This window comes from Trichomonas vaginalis, chromosome III (assembly GCF_026262505.1).
Source record: "Trichomonas vaginalis G3 chromosome III, whole genome shotgun sequence".
In the NCBI taxonomy this organism is placed as follows: domain Eukaryota; phylum Parabasalia; order Trichomonadida; family Trichomonadidae; genus Trichomonas; species Trichomonas vaginalis.
In genome coordinates this window covers 23995362-24015700 of record NC_067205.1, presented here as the reverse complement: position 1 = coordinate 24015700, position 20339 = coordinate 23995362, and the positions used below count along the sequence as shown (strand labels likewise).

General features: G+C 30.3%; 7 protein-coding genes across 7 annotated transcripts, besides 1 other annotated feature; 5 read left to right on the top strand and 2 right to left on the bottom strand.

Annotated features, from left to right (window-relative positions):
* Window positions 1-4403: 4403 nt before the first annotated feature.
* TVAGG3_0754030 (uncharacterized protein) lies at window positions 4404-5075 on the bottom strand (the record flags this gene model as incomplete). The annotated part of the gene is made up of 1 exon (XM_001330496.1): window positions 4404-5075. One exon carries the CDS (start codon window positions 5073-5075, stop codon window positions 4404-4406), a length of 672 nt encoding a protein of 223 aa, XP_001330531.1.
* Window positions 5076-6688: 1613 nt separating this feature from the next.
* Window positions 6689-7375, bottom strand: TVAGG3_0754020 (uncharacterized protein; the record flags this gene model as incomplete). The annotated part of the gene is made up of 1 exon (XM_001330495.1): window positions 6689-7369. The coding sequence occupies one exon, from the start codon at window positions 7367-7369 to the stop codon at window positions 6689-6691; it is 681 nt and encodes a 226-aa protein (XP_001330530.1).
* Window positions 7376-7494: 119 nt separating this feature from the next.
* Window positions 7495-7530: a mobile genetic element.
* A 1249-nt stretch (window positions 7531-8779) lies between these two features.
* TVAGG3_0754000 (GTPase activator protein) lies at window positions 8780-10831 on the top strand (the record flags this gene model as incomplete). The annotated part of the gene is made up of 1 exon (XM_001330494.1): window positions 8780-10792. The coding sequence occupies one exon, from the start codon at window positions 8780-8782 to the stop codon at window positions 10790-10792; it is 2013 nt and encodes a 670-aa protein (XP_001330529.1).
* A 1758-nt stretch (window positions 10832-12589) lies between these two features.
* On the top strand, window positions 12590-13305 carry TVAGG3_0753990 (uncharacterized protein; the record flags this gene model as incomplete). The annotated part of the gene is made up of 1 exon (XM_001330493.1): window positions 12590-13153. One exon carries the CDS (start codon window positions 12590-12592, stop codon window positions 13151-13153), a length of 564 nt encoding a protein of 187 aa, XP_001330528.1.
* Window positions 13306-13546: 241 nt separating this feature from the next.
* Window positions 13547-15871, top strand: TVAGG3_0753980 (spectrin binding; the record flags this gene model as incomplete). Its single annotated transcript, XM_001330492.1, has 1 exon — window positions 13547-15871. One exon carries the CDS (start codon window positions 13547-13549, stop codon window positions 15869-15871), a length of 2325 nt encoding a protein of 774 aa, XP_001330527.1.
* A 1205-nt stretch (window positions 15872-17076) lies between these two features.
* On the top strand, window positions 17077-17937 carry TVAGG3_0753970 (uncharacterized protein; the record flags this gene model as incomplete). The annotated part of the gene is made up of 1 exon (XM_001330491.1): window positions 17077-17937. One exon carries the CDS (start codon window positions 17077-17079, stop codon window positions 17935-17937), a length of 861 nt encoding a protein of 286 aa, XP_001330526.1.
* Window positions 17938-18215: 278 nt separating this feature from the next.
* Window positions 18216-18707, top strand: TVAGG3_0753960 (uncharacterized protein; the record flags this gene model as incomplete). The annotated part of the gene is made up of 1 exon (XM_001330490.1): window positions 18216-18707. The coding sequence occupies one exon, from the start codon at window positions 18216-18218 to the stop codon at window positions 18705-18707; it is 492 nt and encodes a 163-aa protein (XP_001330525.1).
* Window positions 18708-20339: the final 1632 nt, after the last annotated feature.

The following is a 20339-nucleotide window of genomic DNA, read 5'->3' as shown; positions in this document are numbered from 1 at the left end:
CCCGTAATGTCTGCTTCATGTGCTTCCCAATTTGGTCCATGACGTTTGCATATGCTTGAGCTTCTGGTAATGTTAAAACGTTTCTCATTTGTTTAACATCTTTTTGAAGACCAGCAACAATATGAACTAATTCTTTCATTCCATCTGGAACTTTCATAGTTCTATTATAATATGCACCCTTTTCTGTTTGTCCCTTGTTTTAATGGAACCTGTAGAAGATTTGCTATTTCTGTCATGTTTAATTATAAATAAAAAATAAAAATTAATTATAAAAAGTTAATCAAATTTAACACTTCCTTTATTTAAATCAACTATTATTTTTCCATGTTCACCTAATTGCTGATATTGTGTGTAAAGTTCATTAATGCTCATTGGTAAATTCACTTGATAAAGCATAACGTTCAACTGTTGACGACTAAACCCACTGAAAATGAAAAGTGTTGATAGATTTGATTTAATGTTGTGCTTAATGCTTTGAAGTATTGAACAGCCATGAAGAATGAACACTGAATGTGTCGACATTGAGTTAATAATTGATTAAAATATGATTTCTCATTTGTTATTAGTTTTGATTTCACTGCATCATCTAGAAAAATGAGTGAATGCAAAAATTCTCTATCAAAATTTGAAATAGAAAGTGTTTCAAATAATTCATCCCGTTGTTTATCAATAATTTTATCCTCTAATCCTTGCTTCTTGATTGTATTATATAATTCTTTATACATTAAAAAGTTTTTTAAATAATCTTCTGCTTCTTCTTGTGATAAATAAATAATTGGAATTTTGATTAAATGCTTTAAAGATTCAAATGTATCATCTGAAGGTGAACCTGAACGGTTGATATAAATTAACACATGTGAATGGGGGAAGTGTTAGCAATAATGATAATTTGTTTTAATATCGTTAATGTTTTACCTTTATTTTGTTTACCAATTGCTGCAGTGATTGAATTTAAGTAACATTCAGAATATGGAATTTTCATTAATTTCCTTAGATAGAGCATTTCTATTATCACTCAATGCTTCATTAATCATATCATCTACGTATGTATTATATACTCCTGCTAATTCTTCAGAATTTAAATCCATTTAATCAAAAATAAATTTATAATTTTAAACATTTCTATTCATCAATATTTCATCATATGAACTTCTATACTGGTGGTTACCTGTTGGATGATATTTCAAACCTTCGTCCGGTGTCCATGTCCAATATGTAGTCCTAGTAAACCAAACCTGAGGAGGATTTGTCACCTTTGAACAGTAAGTGTCATTTACACCCTGAATGATTGGATAAGCTTTCACTTGTACTGTAACTTGTGAGTTGAAAGTTTCTAATCCATCAAAGAAATATACCCGCTCCATCACGTTGAACTGGAATAGTGCATAAGAATGAAGTTTGGTCTTTCCATGTTCTAGCTAATGGCGTGCCATCATCATCATTCAGTGGTCTAGTTAATGAGTCCTCGTATTCTTCCGTGCATTCATTCACTCCATCTAAATCAGAAGCTTGAAGCATACGTGTAAAGAATATGTCGCCCACTGTGGTCATCGCTTGATCGGGGAAGTTTCTGGAATCTATAGTGACCTGAAGACCTCGAAGCATTGGATTTTCTAAAACCGTTCTTTGCATTGCATTCTTCGGAAATGTTAACACAACATCTGTAACATTATGAAGAGCGTATGAGAAATCTGAGCTAATACCTTCAGGAGTGATGCAACCTCCATTTAGTGAACGAACGTCAATATGTTGAGCTGGAATCATGAATGGATCTTCCTTACTGAATAAACGTGGTATTGCTTTAACTGATTCTTCAATTAAAACCGTATCCTGGTGTAATGCATTTATCCTCTAAAACTTCCATCTTTGTGCATGAAATAATAACGTCATCAACTGTTGCGTCAGCAGATGTAGCGGCTAAGCTTGTAATTAATTTGGCAGGAAGTCCGATTTGTTGGAATTTGCGATCATATTTATAAACATGATTCATAATCTTTTCATAATTTTCATCAGTTATCTTTTCATAAACGTAATTTTGTAAATCAGCAACTCTTAACGGGTCAACCTGACAAAATACTAAAGTATCCCTGAAAACATAATATTTAAGAATGATATCACCAAATGATTTAGGATAATCATCGAACGCCTGAAATGCTAACAAATCATTTACCGAATAATCATATCAAAAGTGATATCAACTTCTTCATTTGCTTTCTTGAAAACTTCTGAAGGGTCAATATATTTACCACATACCGAGTTATCATATTTTTGAACATTATATATAATGAATGAACAAACTTTTTAACTTTCCTTTCTGATTTTGGTTTATATGTTGCAAATGCGAAAGATTCACGGGCGCAATCCATCTGAAGATAACCAGCATCACCTCTTTCGGTTTCTACTTCTAATTGTTTAAAGCTTTGATTTGATGATTTGTAACCAACGAATAAACGCATGCATTAAAAGCGGCATCACATGTGAAAGCTTTATTTGAAACTAGAGTTGCTTTAACTTTGCGTTTAATATATGTGTCACCTAATTGGTTCACATCATGAGCTGGATTTGTAATTCTTAAATGAGTTTGTTTATCATCAAAATATGGAGTATCAGAGTCATAGCATGAACTTTCAAGTTCTCTATAATATCTTCTACCATCATTCTTTGCAAATATTTCATTTATCTTTTCGAATGAATGAAATACATTTCCATTAATCGTTTAGTGTTTGGCACCAAATAGTTAGTCGTCATTTATTATTAAATAAAAAAATCAAAATTAAAAGATGAAAATGAATTTTTAATTTTAATGAAATAATCAACTATGGCTGCAGGTATTTAAGAAACTGTGGGATAAAGTAAAAAGAGGAGCGCATAAAGTTTGGAAACAATGAAGAAAGGAGCAAATTGGATATTTAAGAATAAAGAAGCAATTAGTGACATTGCTGAATCAATAACACCAAAAGCCGCCCCAATAAGAGAAATATTAAATAAAGAGAGAAAAAGTTTATCAAAGACTACAACCGATACTAAGATAAAATAATATTATTTTTCCACTATTTACCTCCTATTTTATTAAGTATTCCTTCAGCTATTCCACCAATTGCGTTACCTGCTTGTGCTCCCATCGCTGGATTACCTGCTTTTTGTACCTAATACTCCACCTATGATAGTTCCTGCCGTTTTCGCTACTGGTGCCAAAAAGTTTGCAACAGTTTAATAACCTTTTTTATAAACCCAACCCGCAGCTTTCTTAATTCCATCCCATAATTTTTTAAAGAATCCTGCAGCCATTTCTGATTTAATATTAATTAAAAAATATATTTCATCACTTATATTCTAATTTTTATTTAATGATAAATGAAACCGATTTTAAAAAATAAATGAAACAGAGGAGGAAGAAATAAATAAAGTGAAATGTTCAACAAAAAATAAACGTTGTTAAACCAATTACTGAAAAAAAAAAATTTTTTCATCTGTTGAAGAATTTAATGACTATTATGCTAATAATAAAAAATTATTTGAAGAATTGACAACATGTAAATTGAATAAAATGTTTAAAGTTGATGGATTCAAAATTTCAAAAATAAAAGGATGGTTAGTTTGAAATCTATTCCTCAATCAAGAATCACCTCATTAATGAAAATAGATGATTTAACAAAAAGAATAGAAATTATTGAAGAAAGAATGAATCAAATAATTGATTTCATAAATCATGGCTCGTTGAGCCCGGGTCCTTAAAACCCATCACTGAGTTCAAGGTTATATTCATCAAATATTTCATTATTAAATGCAACTTCTGCTAGTTTATTTATTTTTTCAATACGATCATTTGAAAGTCTATCGTTTAATTTTTCTGAAGTTTTTCATTTTCTAGTTCTGAAACTTTATTTGGATGATATTTAAACCCGTTAAATTCTTTTTCCTCAGTTTTGATCATTAATTTACAAAGAACTTTTGTTCGAATTCGTTTAAACCATTTATCATTAATATTTGTTATAAATTCAATATCTGGAATTAATTCCCAAATTTTTGCATTTTCAATTAATTTATTTCAAATGCAAAGCAATGGGTTTAATATTATGTTTACCTTTATAATATAAACTTTCTACATAATCATCGAAATAAACATCTACTTGTTTAATATTTTCAAGAATTGGTGAAAGAACATCCATTAATTGATTGATGGTTACGAATCTTGATCCACTCATTTTCTTACGAATTAAAAAAATAAAAAAATAAATTTAACTTAGTTTTAATTTTACGTAAGAAGTCAATTTTTAAATCTTGATTTATTCAAAAACGTAAGAATAAAAACTGTAAGAATCTTACATTTTTTACTTCATATGTTAAAAAAAATGATACAAAATCGTTCAATATTGTATGAATTCTTACGTTTACAAAAAAAGTCACACAACCCGTCCACATATACTACTATCATTCCAATAATTTATATCTTGTTGAATAAAACATCGGCAAATAGTAATACTTCCGTAATCATCTGCATCAAATAAATAACCTATCTCATTCTGTTGGTTGTTCAAGAAAAGAGAATCATAGATTTCAAGCGTTTGTATATTCACAGTAATTATTCCTTTATCTGATGCATTTTGAGTGTTATTTAAATAATGGCTTCTTTCAATATATCCTAAACAATTATCTATCGTTGATAACCTATCGTCTGAGTCTATTTTTTCAATTTGACAGTACGAAATATTGGCTGAGCTCTGAACGTTTCCATAAACAAAAGCAGCATCTTGTTTCAAGTAACAATGCGTTATGTTTGTGTACGACAGGACTGAATCGCCATAATTTTGAACAATCATAGCAGTTGAAGTAGCTGTACTCCCTCCATTTAAAATTGATCCTCGGGTGATTGTAGCGTTTATACTTGAATGAAAATCTACAAATTGGCCTTCAGTGAGATTATAATTTTCGAGTGAACAGAATTTATCAACAACAACAATGCTGTCATATACATCATGGAAGAACATTGTACCAGAGCCTTTGTAAAAAACATTTTCGTAGATTAGAACCTTGAAATTGGCTTTTTCATTCAAACTGATTGCTCTCTCTTTCATGTTATTGAATTTGCAATTATACACAAAACAATTTTGAGATAGTTCGACTTTTGGGTTATCGCCTGATATATGAGAACTTTCTTCGAACTCTTGATCTCGTCAATCTTGATTTGTTTAATCTGATCCCAACTGAAGTAAAGGATAACAGCCATCACTATTAGGATGATCAAGTTTACTAATCCTATTATTGTTCTTGCCAAGCACGAGCAGCAACTCATTCTCTATTTATCTAAAATGAAGTATTTTTATTTCAGATTTATTTCTTCTCAAAATTTTTATAAATGCACGGTTAAATTAATTTTTATCAAATCAAAAAATTAGATGCATTATATTCCAATACTTAACGTTATAATAAAATAATATGATTCTTCAAAAATCTGATGATCGTAATTATTCTCTCAAAATCATTAAAAAGACTATTGAAATATCGTAAATTCAATTATTATTTTGATCCAACTTTTAACAAATCACAACAACAGAGTATTTAAGATGATTTCATTTTAATAGGTTTTAAATATAATTGAGAAGTTTACAAAATTTCTCTATAAAAAAGTTCGATCCACTTTTCAAACCAATCTTTGAAAAATTCCGATAATTAACCATTTGATAGTAAGGTACCATATTGTTTAAACTTGTTATTTATATTATCACCCCAAACAAGCAATTTCCAAATTTCCACAATTTGATCGTAATTTTCTGACAAAATAAATTTAGATCGCCATAAAATATTTCGTCGAATTGTGATTCAATTTCATGATACAGCTATTATTTACTACATGTCTAGAGTACAAACAAAGCTTATCATAACAAATGCTATTTTTCACAACCTTATTGCTAATTGTTTTAACAATGTCAATAGTGGAACTGTATCAATGTAGTCAACATATGTAGAAATGACTCAAGATCTAAAATATTCATATTTGTTTATTTAGTTATTTTAATATTGGTCAATTTGCAAATATTACCATGAGAAAACTAAGTTATTCAAAAATTTTGGATTCATTATTTGTTACTTGAAGATTTTATTTAAATTGAATTTTTCACATAAACCATTTCTGGTAATGGACAATTATAGTATCGTTGTTTGAAATATCTAAATCTAATTATCTCTAAAGATCTAATTTCTTATCATTTTGCTGCATCAATTCTAAGAGTCAATTATAATTGAGAAATTTTAAAGTATATAATCATGACAAATTAGGGTTTCAAGAATCAAATAAATTTTAAATTGATTATTCATCAATAGCCTTGTCTTAAACATTTTTAACATCACGGATTATACTCTGCAAAGACATTGATACTATGCAGATATTGTTCAGAGTTCAAAATAAAGTTAAAATGAATAAATTTTCAAAATACCCTCATTGACAATGTGCTAAATACAAAACCCTCATTGACTAAATGTATAAATCATTTTTAGCTTATTCTTTTTATCTTTGAATGATATGCATTATTTGAAATCAATACAAATACTTTCTTTTTATAATTTGTCGGTGAGAATTTAAAATTCTATTTTTTTTCAATGTACTTTTACATAGAGTCATGATTTTGTGTTGTTTATACAATATAAAATAAAAAACATTTTAATTTTCAATTTTTTAAAAATTATAAATTTACTCGAGAATGCATGTGAAAACTCCCTTGAAGAAGTTGCAGGCATCACCAGTGATCCATGGTCCGTGTGCTGTTCTGAAGTATCCGCCAAGTAATCCTGGAAGTGTTGCTCCATGGCGATAAGCAAGGATTGGATATGAAAGTAACTTGCCACCGACGTTGGAGATCTGAACAAGTGAGTTAGCACGGAGGTAGGCAAGGAATGAGTTGTGTGGAACTGGAATCATTGGTCCTAATGTATTGTTTGTAGCAGCGAAGCCAATCGAAGCACCAAGTTGATCAACGAATGTTCCTGCCATTCCTTTTGCGAAGTTGCAAGCGCAGCATCCCTTCTTTTCGCACTTTCCTTGGCGAGCCTGGTTAAGCTTGCTGAGTGGGAAGTTGACAACTGCAATGATAGCAGCGCCAAGAGCACCACCGAGGATGTAAACCTTGGCCTTGTTGCCATTTGGTGATTCAAGATCCTTCTTGAAGGATTCGCAGTGATCAGAGAGGATCTTAAGAGCAACTGGGTATGAAATGAAAGCTGTACCTGTCTGAAGGCCGCCAATAGCAACACCTGCCCAATCAATTGGTGTTTGGGCACCAGAAATGCCACGAACAACAGCGTTTGAGACAACAGAACCAAGAGCTGCAGAAACGTATGTCTGGATCATAGACTTGCAAAACTTCGAGCACATTCCAAGTAAATGCGGAAGAAAAGTAAAGGTGACGGTTTTGTCAGATGAAAAAACGATAATTTTCAATTTTTTCTCTCAAAATTTTCTTGTAAATTTAGCAATTTTTAAGGCGGCCAAAACAGGTATTGTAAACAGAAATTCATCAAAAGTGACACCTCAGAAAAGCTAAAATATTGAATTTTTGGAACTTTTGATAGAGCACGTTTTTAAATATTAATTAAAGTAAATGTATATTTTGTAAAGATTCTTTTTAATAAAAAAATAAAATTTTGAAGAAGAACACAAAATCTTCTGAAAAATAATATCACATAAACTCATATTATTTTCTAATATATAACTATTTTCTATAAAAATCAAATTCAATGATCTTAAAAGCGAAGGATAAACCTCAAAATTTACGAATATAATGAGTGGGAATATAATGCTTATCTATCATAAAACCATATGAAATATTAATTTTTGCTTCACGCCTAATTTTTGACGACAATTAGCAAAAAATGTTAAATGTTAACACTCAGTCCATTTGAATATGAAAAATAAAATTGACTTTGATTAAATGTTTTTATTTATCATGCAATTCTTCTTGCGACCAAAGATTTGAATAAAATTTCAAAAAATAAGATAGCTTAAAAAATAATATACGGTAGTGTTTACTAATAGATGAATAGTATATAAATTCTATTAAAATGGATTTGATCCAAAAAAATATATAAAATTTGATCATAAATAAAATCGTTTTAAATTACTTCTTCATTTAAATTATAACAATTATTTTTGGTAATATTTTATATCACCATAAATGATTTGTATGCAAATTAAGATTTTTCGGAATAGTTTTTATCCTTTTTCATGAATTTAATACCGGCAACAATTATGCTTGCTAGGAGGTAATTCCATCTTAATCTTCCAAAGCTTGGAATCTATCACGAATAAGTTGAGTCTTTTGAAATTTCTGGAATGAACTAATGATTTAAGATTCTAAGTCTTTGAACCTTAAAATAGAGATGTTTGCTTTACCATTCAACACGATACATTCTAAGAAATATAGCTATTAACGCCATAATTTCTGAAATTACACACTTTAAATGAACAATCTCACGTATACCACACAATGTGCATACAAAACCACACAATAGAAGATTTATAGATTTATGCTGCAATTTTTAATAATTCATATAAAAATCTGATAGTTTCGGTCTCTCTGTTATGAGATTCGTTCTAAATTCCATTCTTCTTTAAATCCGAAATTCCAAAAAGAGAAGGATGCCATGAAGACTCAGCTTTTTGACTGTGAAATCTTTTTAATTCTGCATAAAATGACTAGTGATATGCTATATATACTGAAACCAATATAATATTCCAATATCCAATATAAGGTGCATAAAAAAAAAACTTTTTTTTTCAGAAAAAATGAATGCAAATACAAACGAGATAGAATTCCCACAATACTTACATATGGATCCACTTTATGACAATGAGCAAATTAATAGATATCAACGAATTAAGCAAACAACAACACAACTTCAAGAAATGTCAAAATTTATAAAAAATTATATTTCCTCTGGCAAGAAATTTGCACAGGCCATATCAGATCTTCATAATGTAATGTCTCAAATTGATATTGTTGCTATTAACGCTCAATATTCAAGCTTATGTAACTCAATCATCACAATGAACTCAATTGTTTTGAGCCATTTAAATCACGTAGAATCAGCAATGCATATACCAGTTGAATCATTTATTAGACACGATATTTCGATGATGAAGAAGTCCAAAGCTTCGTATGTTCAAATTCATGGGAAATTTACCGAAGCTTACGATAAATTAGCAAACCCGCCAAAGAAAAGCCGTGATACTACAGATAAGCGTCAGAAGCTAATGGAATTACATAAGCAATCTTCTCACGCATTTTGCGAATACATTTTGCAGCTCGATGTAACAGAATCGAGATATGCGAATCTTATTGGCAGTTTACTAATAAGTTATTCCGCCTCTGTATACAACGAATTAGCTTCACAAATCAATCGTTTAGCGAAATTAGAGATGGGAGACATCCAAATCGTTTCCGAGAAGATCACCCAATCAAATGAAGCCATTGCGCAAAAGATGTTCGAAAATACAGCTTTCCATCAAACTGTGGAAGATTTAATACCTCAATACTACGGAATTCTTGATCAGCCATACCAAGGAACACCTAAATCCGAAATACAAGGTTACTTATGGCGTAAAACAAGCGTTTTCGGATCTTCTTGGGACAAATTATTCTGTATGAGCAGAGATGGCTTCTTTGCAGCTTCCACATCACCTGCAACATGCGCCAAACCACTCTGGACCCTCCAACTCGAGTATTGCAACGTCAAACCATTCGATTTAGACGATAAACCAAACTGTTTAACGATTATCTCGAAAAACAAGAACATTGTGTTACAAGCACCATCATTATACGATCGCGATAAATGGATAGCTACCATACAATCGCAAATTTCCTCAAAATTCATGTCACAAGATATGGAATCAGCCCGTCTTAAAGAAAACAACACTTCTACATGCGCAGATTGTGGTGCAAGGGATTCTGATTGGATTATTACCAACAAAGGAGCGATTTTGTGTTCTAAATGTGCAGGAATTCATAGATCTCTTCCAATGTCGGTTTCAAGGATCAGATCGTTGACTATGGACACCAATGATCTTTATTGCATGGAATTACTTAAAGCAATTGGCAACAAAGGACTGAATGAAATTCTTGAAGCCAATGTTGTCGACAAAATCAATCCGGATTCAACACAGGAAGAGCGTGAAGCATTCATTAAGAGAAAATACGTTGATTTGGAGTTTATCTCGAAGGATCCCGTTGATTTGAGATCCGCAATTCAAAATTCAGTGGCACCACAGATCCTTAAAGCAGTTTTGACCGGAGAAATTAATCAAGATCTACCCGATGGACTTACAGCCTTGCAAGCGGCTTCAATTGTTGGATCTCCTCCAATTGTTTGCTTAATTGCCATGAATTGTCCAGAAATGATCGATAAAATGGACAGAGGAATGTGGACAGCCCTTGACTATGCCACTTTTTATAACCACGTTTACGTTGTTGACGCATTATTAACTTATGGCGCAAATCCAATGGTCGAAGAAGCTGTTAAACCTTACGTTATTGCTGCATCTAAGAAGTTAGATGATATAGCAATGCTTCTTTCGTCAGCAAGACCCGAATCTTTCGAAATTTCGGAATATTCTCCTCCTTCCGAAGCCTTCAAACCTTCGCAACAGGACACAAGCATGTTTAGATTGACTGTATCAAGGTTTGACAGTGGTTCAAGCCCTGCTTTCTCACAAACAGATCCATCTATGTTTGTTCACAAAAGAAGAATGACGTTGATTCCAAAGAAGATGCCATTCAAGATTAATACTAATCCAGATTAAGGAAATTGTTATATTTAATTTTTATTTTTTATTTGTTTGTTTTATTTAATTCGCTTTTTTAAATAATAATTTTAGTTATTTCTATTCAAACTTTACCTTTCTTCTTAAACTCAAATTTACATTTTTTTTTCCAATTTCCAAACTTTTCAGGGAGATTTCCCCAAATTTCTTGGAGAAAGTAAGCTCTAGAGACTTAAGCAATGAAAGTTAGTTTATTAAATTTGAAAAAATAGACATATATTCTTGTTCTTGAACATTTTAGTTACAAAATGGCATTTTATGCAATAACAATGCATTTGCACGGATAAATTAGCTGTTCGATGCTATACAACAAACTTTTTATAATGAATTTAACGATACCATTATATAAATTTTCACTTTGTTCAAAACGAACATGTGCCGCAGTTGGACAAACACTTGTTCAATAGAAATGTAGTAACGATTTTCCATACTAAGGTTTTGGTTGATTTTGTCAGGCAGATTTATTTCGTGATCATGGCTATTTTATCGAATAACTGCACTGATTATAAAATAATATTAATGACCAAATAAGGGTTTCGTTTTGCGAAAAAAACGTACAATACGCAATTTCGCTAAAAAACATTTAGCTAGCAATTTCGACCTTTGACTCCACTCAAGACGTCACTTTTTTAATTTTGCGGTATCATATTTTTGGAAAATCTTTATGAATATTATATAAAAAGTCTCTTTAATATCTATATTTCATATTTTTATCGATTTTTAAAGTTTTTGCGAAAAGTATTCAATTATTTTTGCTATTTGGTCGGGTAAATGTCGGATTTGCGACATTTTCTGATATGATATTCAGATTCTACGTTGATAATAATGCTTATAGAACCCTCTTGCTATTGTGTCAAAATTGCGAAACCGATAGCAAAAATATCTCGCAATATCAAAATTGAGATATTGAGTGAATTATGCATTATAGAGATTAAAAATCTGATTTGTGAAAACATCTCATCAGTTTCTAGCTAATTCAAAAATCTTTACTATCTTATTCGATTAAAATGAAAAGGGAATAGTTTCATTATGCTTTAAATGACAGCCTTATAATATAATCATAGTTTTCGCTCAATATGCAGCATTTTTTTTCGAAATCTATGGTCAATATCCTAAATACTGATTGCTTTGCATTCATATCTCTTACATTTTCTATACCCACATCACTATTCATTGCTATTCCTATCTTTTTCATTTTTGTTTGTTTCTCATAATTTCTCAAAAAACATGATAACTTGATATTTGTAAATATCATACTTTATAACGTAAATAAGAACTTGACCTATTAAGAAAAGCAGTAATGAAAAGAAAATCTGAAATTCATAAAAATTACAAGTTTCTGATGACAATTAGCTTAATTAAACCAGGTACAAGATTATATAATTGTATTTTCTATCCAATTATCCATATAATATCTTATCCAGAAAAAATAACTTGATCAATACCAAATGATTTTTTAACTAGTAAATAAAGTATTTTCTTTACACACACATTGTATATCATAGTTTTTTTTTTGGTTTCGCAAAACATCCAAAAACAAATATGCTATAAAAGTGACAATTTTAGCAAAACGAAACCCTTAGACCAAATGAATGTTTAACAATTTAATTGAATAAATTTTCAGATTATTTTTTGCCGACAAATGACGTCAGGCTGACAATATTAACAAAATCTTATTTTCGTAAATTTCTTTATTTTTGCTGAAGAATCAATATTATTCTATCTTAATTTATCACCTCTCAAATATTGAATTTTTTTGAGGAAAATAAAATCAAAATGTTCTTTGCACTTACAACAAGCAGCCTTTCAAAGGTCATAAGGACTTACCCAAGACCATGCGTCATGCCTCCTTACCGAAAACCATGGGTCATGTCTCCAGTATCCGAATTGAACAGCGACTGGACAGAAATCTATCGCCCAATCCTTATTGGAGCAGGTAAGGAAGCCCTCAGAAGAAAGCTTGGTTTCCAAGAGGAAGAGAACAGCGACTGGACAGAAATCTACCGCCCAATCCTTATTGGAGCAGGTAAGGAAGCCCTCAGAAGAAGGCTTGGTTTCCAAGAGGAAGAAACAAACAGTGACTGGACAGAAATCTATCGCCCAATCGTTATCGATGCTGTTACAGAAGCCCTCAGAAAGAAGCTTGGTTTCCAAGAGGAAGAAACAAACAGTGACTGGACAGAAATCTATCGCCCAATCGTTATCGATGCTGTTACAGAAGCCCTCAGAAAGAAGCTTGGTTTCCAAGAGGAAGAAACAAACAGTGACTGGACAGAAATCTATCGCCCAATCCTTATCGGAGCTGGTAAGGAAGCCATCAGAAGAAAACTTCGCTTCTAAGTGGACTAAAGTTATTCTGCCGAAAGAATAACAAGTTCTAAAATTTGAGTAGAACGTTAATTTCATCTCAAATTCTTTTTTTTTTATTTATTTTTTTATTTATTTTTTTTTTGAACAAACATTGGCTTGTTTATAGAAATTTATCATTCTTGTCCAGATAATCTAAATTTGTAATTACAAATATAAAATTCCAAATTTCCATTAGACTATCTAATTGAATTCAATTTCTCCTGTACAAACGTCTTTATTGAAGCAGAGAGTTGCAATTTATGATATTTGAGTTATAAGAATCAACTGAAAAGAATTTTTAAGTTTATTTTAACAACTGTTATTGTTTATGAACATATTGTTATCATATAGTAATTTCTTCCTGATGAACTAAATCAAATTCTTATGAGTGAAAATATTATTGTTTATGATAATTTAAAGATCAAAAACTTCGGCGAGGTTGTGATCCCTCAAGCATTAGAGCTATTATTGCAAGTCGAAGATCACTATTTTAACCTAAACCAAGAAAAATTCGAAGATTCAATCAATTTCTTCAAAAAATTTATTACAGATGGCCCCGGTGAAACTCAAAATGACAATTTCAAATACTTACTAGAATTATTTGTCAATGGAAAATTAATGCAATCTCATACAGATAATTTACATTTTAATATCATCCAAACCCTCAGACAAATTTTCAAACCACTAATCAGATCAGATGACATACTTATATATTCGAAAGCCTCTGATGCAGGTATTGATGTCTCAATTCCTTACGAACTTAGGGAAAGTATAATTAAACAAGAAATTGGACCAAAACGCAAACCAGATGAGTTCACACAGCTCATATACGACGACAATGTCTCCAAATTTCAACAATATATTGAAACCCACAATTATGATTATTCTTACACATTAAAGAGGAGAATATTCAAAAAACCATCATTAAACATTCTCAAATTCATATTGATCAGCGGAAATTCACTCGAAAAATTCAATAAATCAGAATTATTTGAAAAATCTAACTTAAGCAAAGCAGTTTCATCAGGACACATCGAACTTATACGCTTACTTGAACAAAACGGTGCTAATTACAACAACTTTTTATCAGATGCTTTTAAATCTCGAAATTATGAGTTAATTAACTGGATTCTTGAGAATTATCAACAAGAAAAGGTCAAAAAGATCAATATTTCGAACCTTAGATCCCTTATTTTCTGTTTAGAAAACAATATTTGTACGAATTATTATAATTTTTACAAAATTTTTTATGAATCGAAATTCAAATCTATTCTTGAATTTCTTGCTACATACAAACTTGATTTCCAACAAATAGATTCATCTGAAATAGTTCTTGACACTTTGAAAAACAAGAGATTTGATTATTTCAACATTTTTTATGATTTAGGATTAATTTTTCCAGACAGATTTGTTACGCAACCTTTAACTTATTTGGTTGAGAATTATGACCCTGAACTTTATGAAAAAGTTTATCAGTTCATACAAAGAAATCCTTCAACACGTTTCACGTTTTCAAGAAAAACAATTCAAGAAATTTTGTCAAATTTAGAAATTTTGACATTTTTTGTTGAAAAGAAACTGATTACTGACATTGGATTAAGAGAAATTCTTTCATCTGGTGGTATAGAAGAAATGAATTATGCTTTTTCTCATCTTCATGCTTTCGATGTCAATGAGTTTAACTCATTATTTTCATTTTTTGATCAATTTACTTTACTTTTTAAACCGGAATTAATTAAATATATTCTTGAAAACAATAGTGTTAGTTTAGAGAAAAACAATGGATTTAATTTAATGAAGTTTGCTTTTTCGTCGGAAAACATTGATTTAATGAATTGTCTTCTTGATAAAGGTGTTAAACTCGTAATTAAAGAAGAAAACAAAGATTTTTATAATCCTAGAACTGTTTATATTCATCTCGGTGATGAAAAAGATGAAGATGAAGTTTATGATGAAGATTTCGATGATTTAAGACTTAAAGTTTATAATGTTCTTGATGGAGCAACACATAATAATTTGGAAGCTTATAAACTCATCTTAGAAAGAGGAGGAAAAGCAATTGCAAAAGGATCAGGAAAATGCAAAACTCTTCTTGATTATCATGCTTCAAAAGGAAACACAGAAATTGTTAAACTTCTTTTAGAACATGGAACAAAGGTTACGAAATATTCATTTAATCATTGCAAAGATTCTAAAACAATGAATTGCTTGATAGAGAATTCGGAAAAAGAACAAATTGAAGATCTTCTTGAAGAATTGATTGAAGATGATAAAAAACCATCCGGATTTCTTTATTTCACAAAGAAATATCCAATCAAAGAAATCTCTTTATACAAACTTCTTAAATGTTTGACGAAAGCTTTGAAAGTTAAAAATGAAGCAATTTGTATTTACATATTGAATAATGCTGTGATTCAAGATGAAGAAGATATCGATTCTATGCCTGATGAGGCATATTCATGGCTTATTAGAGCTGTAGATATAAACTCATCTTTCTGTGTGAAATTAATTTTGGCTGCATTGAAAACAACTAGATATTTAGATGGATATTTCGATCCAGAAGAAGCTTACTGTGGCTTTTACTCTGACAATGAAGATAATGATATTGAACCTGCCTCATTTGTTATTCCAGATTATTTCCTTCATGCAGCTAAAATGAATAACACAGAAATTGTAAAAGAGCTCATCAAATACGAAGTTCCTTCTTAACGATGACGTATCAAAATTTCAGCAATTTATTGATGATCATCACATATCAAAATTTGATTTCTCTATTATGATTAAAATATTTTATAAGCAACCTATGAATATTATTAAATACATACTTATTAACGAAGATTTAGCAGGAAAATTTAAAGAAGAATGTTTTGGAATAAATAAATATCATTTTATTGCAGTTTCATCAGGAAACATTGAACTAATAAGATTGCTTGAACAACAAGGTGCTAATTATGATAATGGTTTATATGACGCGTTAATTTCTCGAAATCCAGATTTAATTGATTGGATTCTTGAGAATTATCAGCATGAAAAGATATCAAGCTTAACAAAATCGAACATAAGGGCAATTATTTTCTGTTTAGAGAACAATATTTGCACAAATTATTATAATTTATATGAATTTTACTATAAGTGTAAATTCAAATCTGTTCTTGAATTTTTTGCCACATACAAACTCAATTTGATTCATGAAGAACCTAAAAGTTATTCAAATGATAGTGATGAAGAAAAATCAATTGTTTCTCATGCTTTAAGTAACAAAAGATTTGATTATTTCAATATTTTTTATGAGTTAGGATTACGATATCCTGCTGAAACTTTTAGGCATCCAATTTCATATGTTATTGAAGCAAAGAACTACGATCTAGATTTTTATGAAAAGATCTATCAGTATCCACTAAGAAACCCATCAACCAAATTCAGATTAATAAAAAATGATGTCAAAGAAATCTTGTCAAATATGGAATTATTGAAATTTTTCTACCAAAGAAACATTTTTTTCTGCTAGGCTTGATCAGATCTTGTCATACTGTGGCATCGAAGAAATGAAATTTCTCTTCAACCATAATGTATCTTTTACTGCCAAGGATTTTCTATCACTATTTTCGCGTTATGTTTCTGAGGAACTAAAACCAGAATTGGTTGATTATGTTCTTAAAAACTTCAAAATTGATCTTAAAGAAACAGATGGATTTGATTTAATGAAGTATGCATTTTCTAAAGGATAAATCGATTTAATTAAATATCTTCTTGATCAAGGCGTAACATTAATCAGAAAAGAAGCCAATCCAGATTATGAATACAAGAAAAAATCGAGAGAATCTTATTATTACTACAATCATACTAAAGAAGAAGAGGAAGAAGAATCATATGAAGATGAATTTGATGATCCAAGATATATTTTTCATAATGTTATGGATGAGGCTAAACATACCAATGCTGAAGCTTATAAATTATTATTGGACAATGGTGGAAAGGCAAGAGCTAAAGGAGATATTGATACAGTTTCTCTTCTTGATTACCATGCTATGAAAGGAAATTTCGAAATTGTAAAGATTCTTGTTGATTATGGTGCTAGAATCACAAAAAACACATTCTATGATTGTAAAGATGATAGATCTCTTTACTACTTGATTGATCATGCAGGTGATTTCTTACTAGAAGACAGTCTAGAAATATTAATTAATCAAGATACACGTCCATCCGGCTTCATTTATTATTTTAGAAATCATTCAATCAAAGACTATTTTCCAAGTTATCTTCTTAAATGCTTGTCAAGAGCTTTCCAAGTCAAAAATGAAAGTGTTTGTATTTTCATTTTGAAAAATATAGAGATTTCAGACAAAATAAATCTCAAAGATTTTCCAGAAGATACAGAACATTGGCTAATTAATGCTGTAGACATGAACATACCAGAATGCCTTAGATTGCTTTTAGAAATCATGGAGAAGAGTCATTTGATTGAAGGATACTTCAAACCAAAGCCCAAAAGTAGAGTTTGTTTTTATCGTGCAATTGAATTGCCTGATTATTATCTTCATGCTGCTAAACTGAATAACATAGAAATCATTAAAATCCTTATTGAATACAAAGTTCCAATTAATCATGAATTTGACGATTATTACAACAATGCTTTGTTTTGGTCAGCCATTCATTGTAATTCAGAAATCATTCATATATTACTTGAATATGGATATGAAAAGCTTGATCTTCGAGAAGAAGATATCACAACATTTCATATCCACCCTGATTTTGTTAAGTTAATTAGTAAATAAAATTATTCGATTTTAAAAATTCCTTATTTAGTTTGAAAAATACGACAACTAGTAAATTTGACTTCTAAAAATAAATTTAACACGTTTTGATGGATTTCTATTTGGGTAAACTTATTTCCATAGAAATTAAAATTCTTTTTTCACTTCAAAATTATTGGAATCGAATTTTACAAAATTCGATTCCAATAATTTTGAAGATCAAAAGAATCAAATTTTTCGCGCCGACTTTTTCAAAAATTGAGGGAAAAAGTCACGCGAAGAATTTGTAATTTGAAAAAATGAACAAAAAACCCATTATTTATGAAAAACTAAAGATCAAAAGCATTAAAAATATTGTTATTCCGAAGGCATTTGAACCACTGCTTGCTTTTGAAGATCATTTTTATTCACTTAACGAAGAAAATTTTGAAGAAACAACTAAATTCTTCGAACAGTTTATCCGTGAAGGTCCAGGAGAAACACCCAACGATAACTTCCAATACATATTTCAATTCTTCAAAAAAGATTCATCAGATTCTGATATCTTATACTTTCGGATTCTTCAAACTCTCGGCAAGATCTTCAAACCTGAACTAAGTACGAACAACACGAATAACTATAAGTTGGCACGCAAAGCAGGCATAGATGTTTCATATCCAGAGGAAGAAAAAATTTTTGATTCCTCTGATGACGAAGAGAATGATATATCAGACGAACTAATACAAATAATCCGAAACGATGATGTGTCAAAATTTCAACAATACATTCTTAATGACAATTCAAAACCTTAATATTATGTTCTCCGCGAAATTTTTGTGAAACCATCAATTAACATTATCAAATACATTATTCTTAACGAAGACCCAGACAGTGAGTACAATAAAGAACAACTTCTCAATCCAGAATTGTTAATGATGGCCGTTTCATCAGGAAACACAGAATTAATACGATTACTTGAACGACAAGGTGTTAATTATGATGATACATTACCATTTGCTTTGAATTCTCGAAATTTCGATTTACTTGATTGGCTTCTTGAAAATTATCAACAATCAATTGTTGATCATGTAAAATTTTCCAATGTTAGAGTCATCATTTTCTGTTTAGAGAACAATATTTGCAACAATTATTTTAATCTCTACAGATTATATTATGAATGTAAATTTAAATCTGTTCTTGAAGTTTTTACAAGATACGAGCACATTGGATTCCAAGAAGAATCTTTAGATTTCTCAAGAAATAAAACTAATAGATCAATAATTTCTGACAGTTTGAAAAACAAAAGATATGATTATTTCAACATTTTTTATGATTTAGGATTATGTTTTGCAGATCTAATATACACTCATCATCTTTGCTATTTAGTTGAAAATGATAACTATGATCTCGATTTTTATAAAAAAAAAAAAAAAAAAAAAAAAAAAAGGTAGTGGGGCTTCCAGGCACTTCGTGCCCTCTAGCCCCCCGTCACTTTTCTGTCACTTTTCAGGAAAAAACATTTTTATTATATATAAAATGAATTTTACAAAACCACCGTTACCCTTCTTTGGAAATAAGAGTAGATGTAAAGATATTCTATTGAGAGAACTTAAGAAACTACCGAATGGTCTAACATTTGTAGACTTGTTCGGTGGAAGTTTCTATATATCTCATTTGTGCCATACAATATTTCCTGACTCAAAGATTATATGCAATGACTTCGACACTATATGAACCGTCTCAAACATATACCAGACACAAACAAAATATTGAAAGAGTTAAAAGAAAAGATACCTATAGGTAAGATGGAACGTATACCATTAGATAAGAAAAATACTGTCAGAGAGGTTTTGAAAAAGGCAGAGTATATTGACTGGGATAGTATATCTGCTAGACTATTATATAGTGGTGCTATAAGAGTTCATGACATTGAAACACTTATGTCAAAAGTTTTATATCTTAACTATACAAATTTTTCAAAGAGAACATAGAAAAATATTGAGGGTATAGAGTTTGTGAGATGTCATTGGACAGAGTTGTATGAAAAATATAAAGACAAGGAAAATGTTTTCTTTATAGTGGACCCGCCGTTTCTATAACACATGGGATTTTCAATACCAAGTAGACTGGACTTTGAGAGACTCTTTAGAAACTTTAGACGTTTTACAACCATCCATGCTTTTACTTTACATCCGATAAAAGTGGTTTGGAAACCGTTATGAGATGGTTAGAGGACGTACATGACTATGATTTTAGATACGATAAGATAGAATATGAGAGAGGTCCTATAAACCGGAAAAAGTGTCAAACAAAGAAATTTTATTGGTAAGTAAATGTGGTTTGAAATAGGACTACTTGTTTTAGGTTTTTTCCATTGTGTCATTTACTTATTTGACGTGGAAAAGATATAGAATATGAAGATGAACCAATGCTGCAAATGTTCA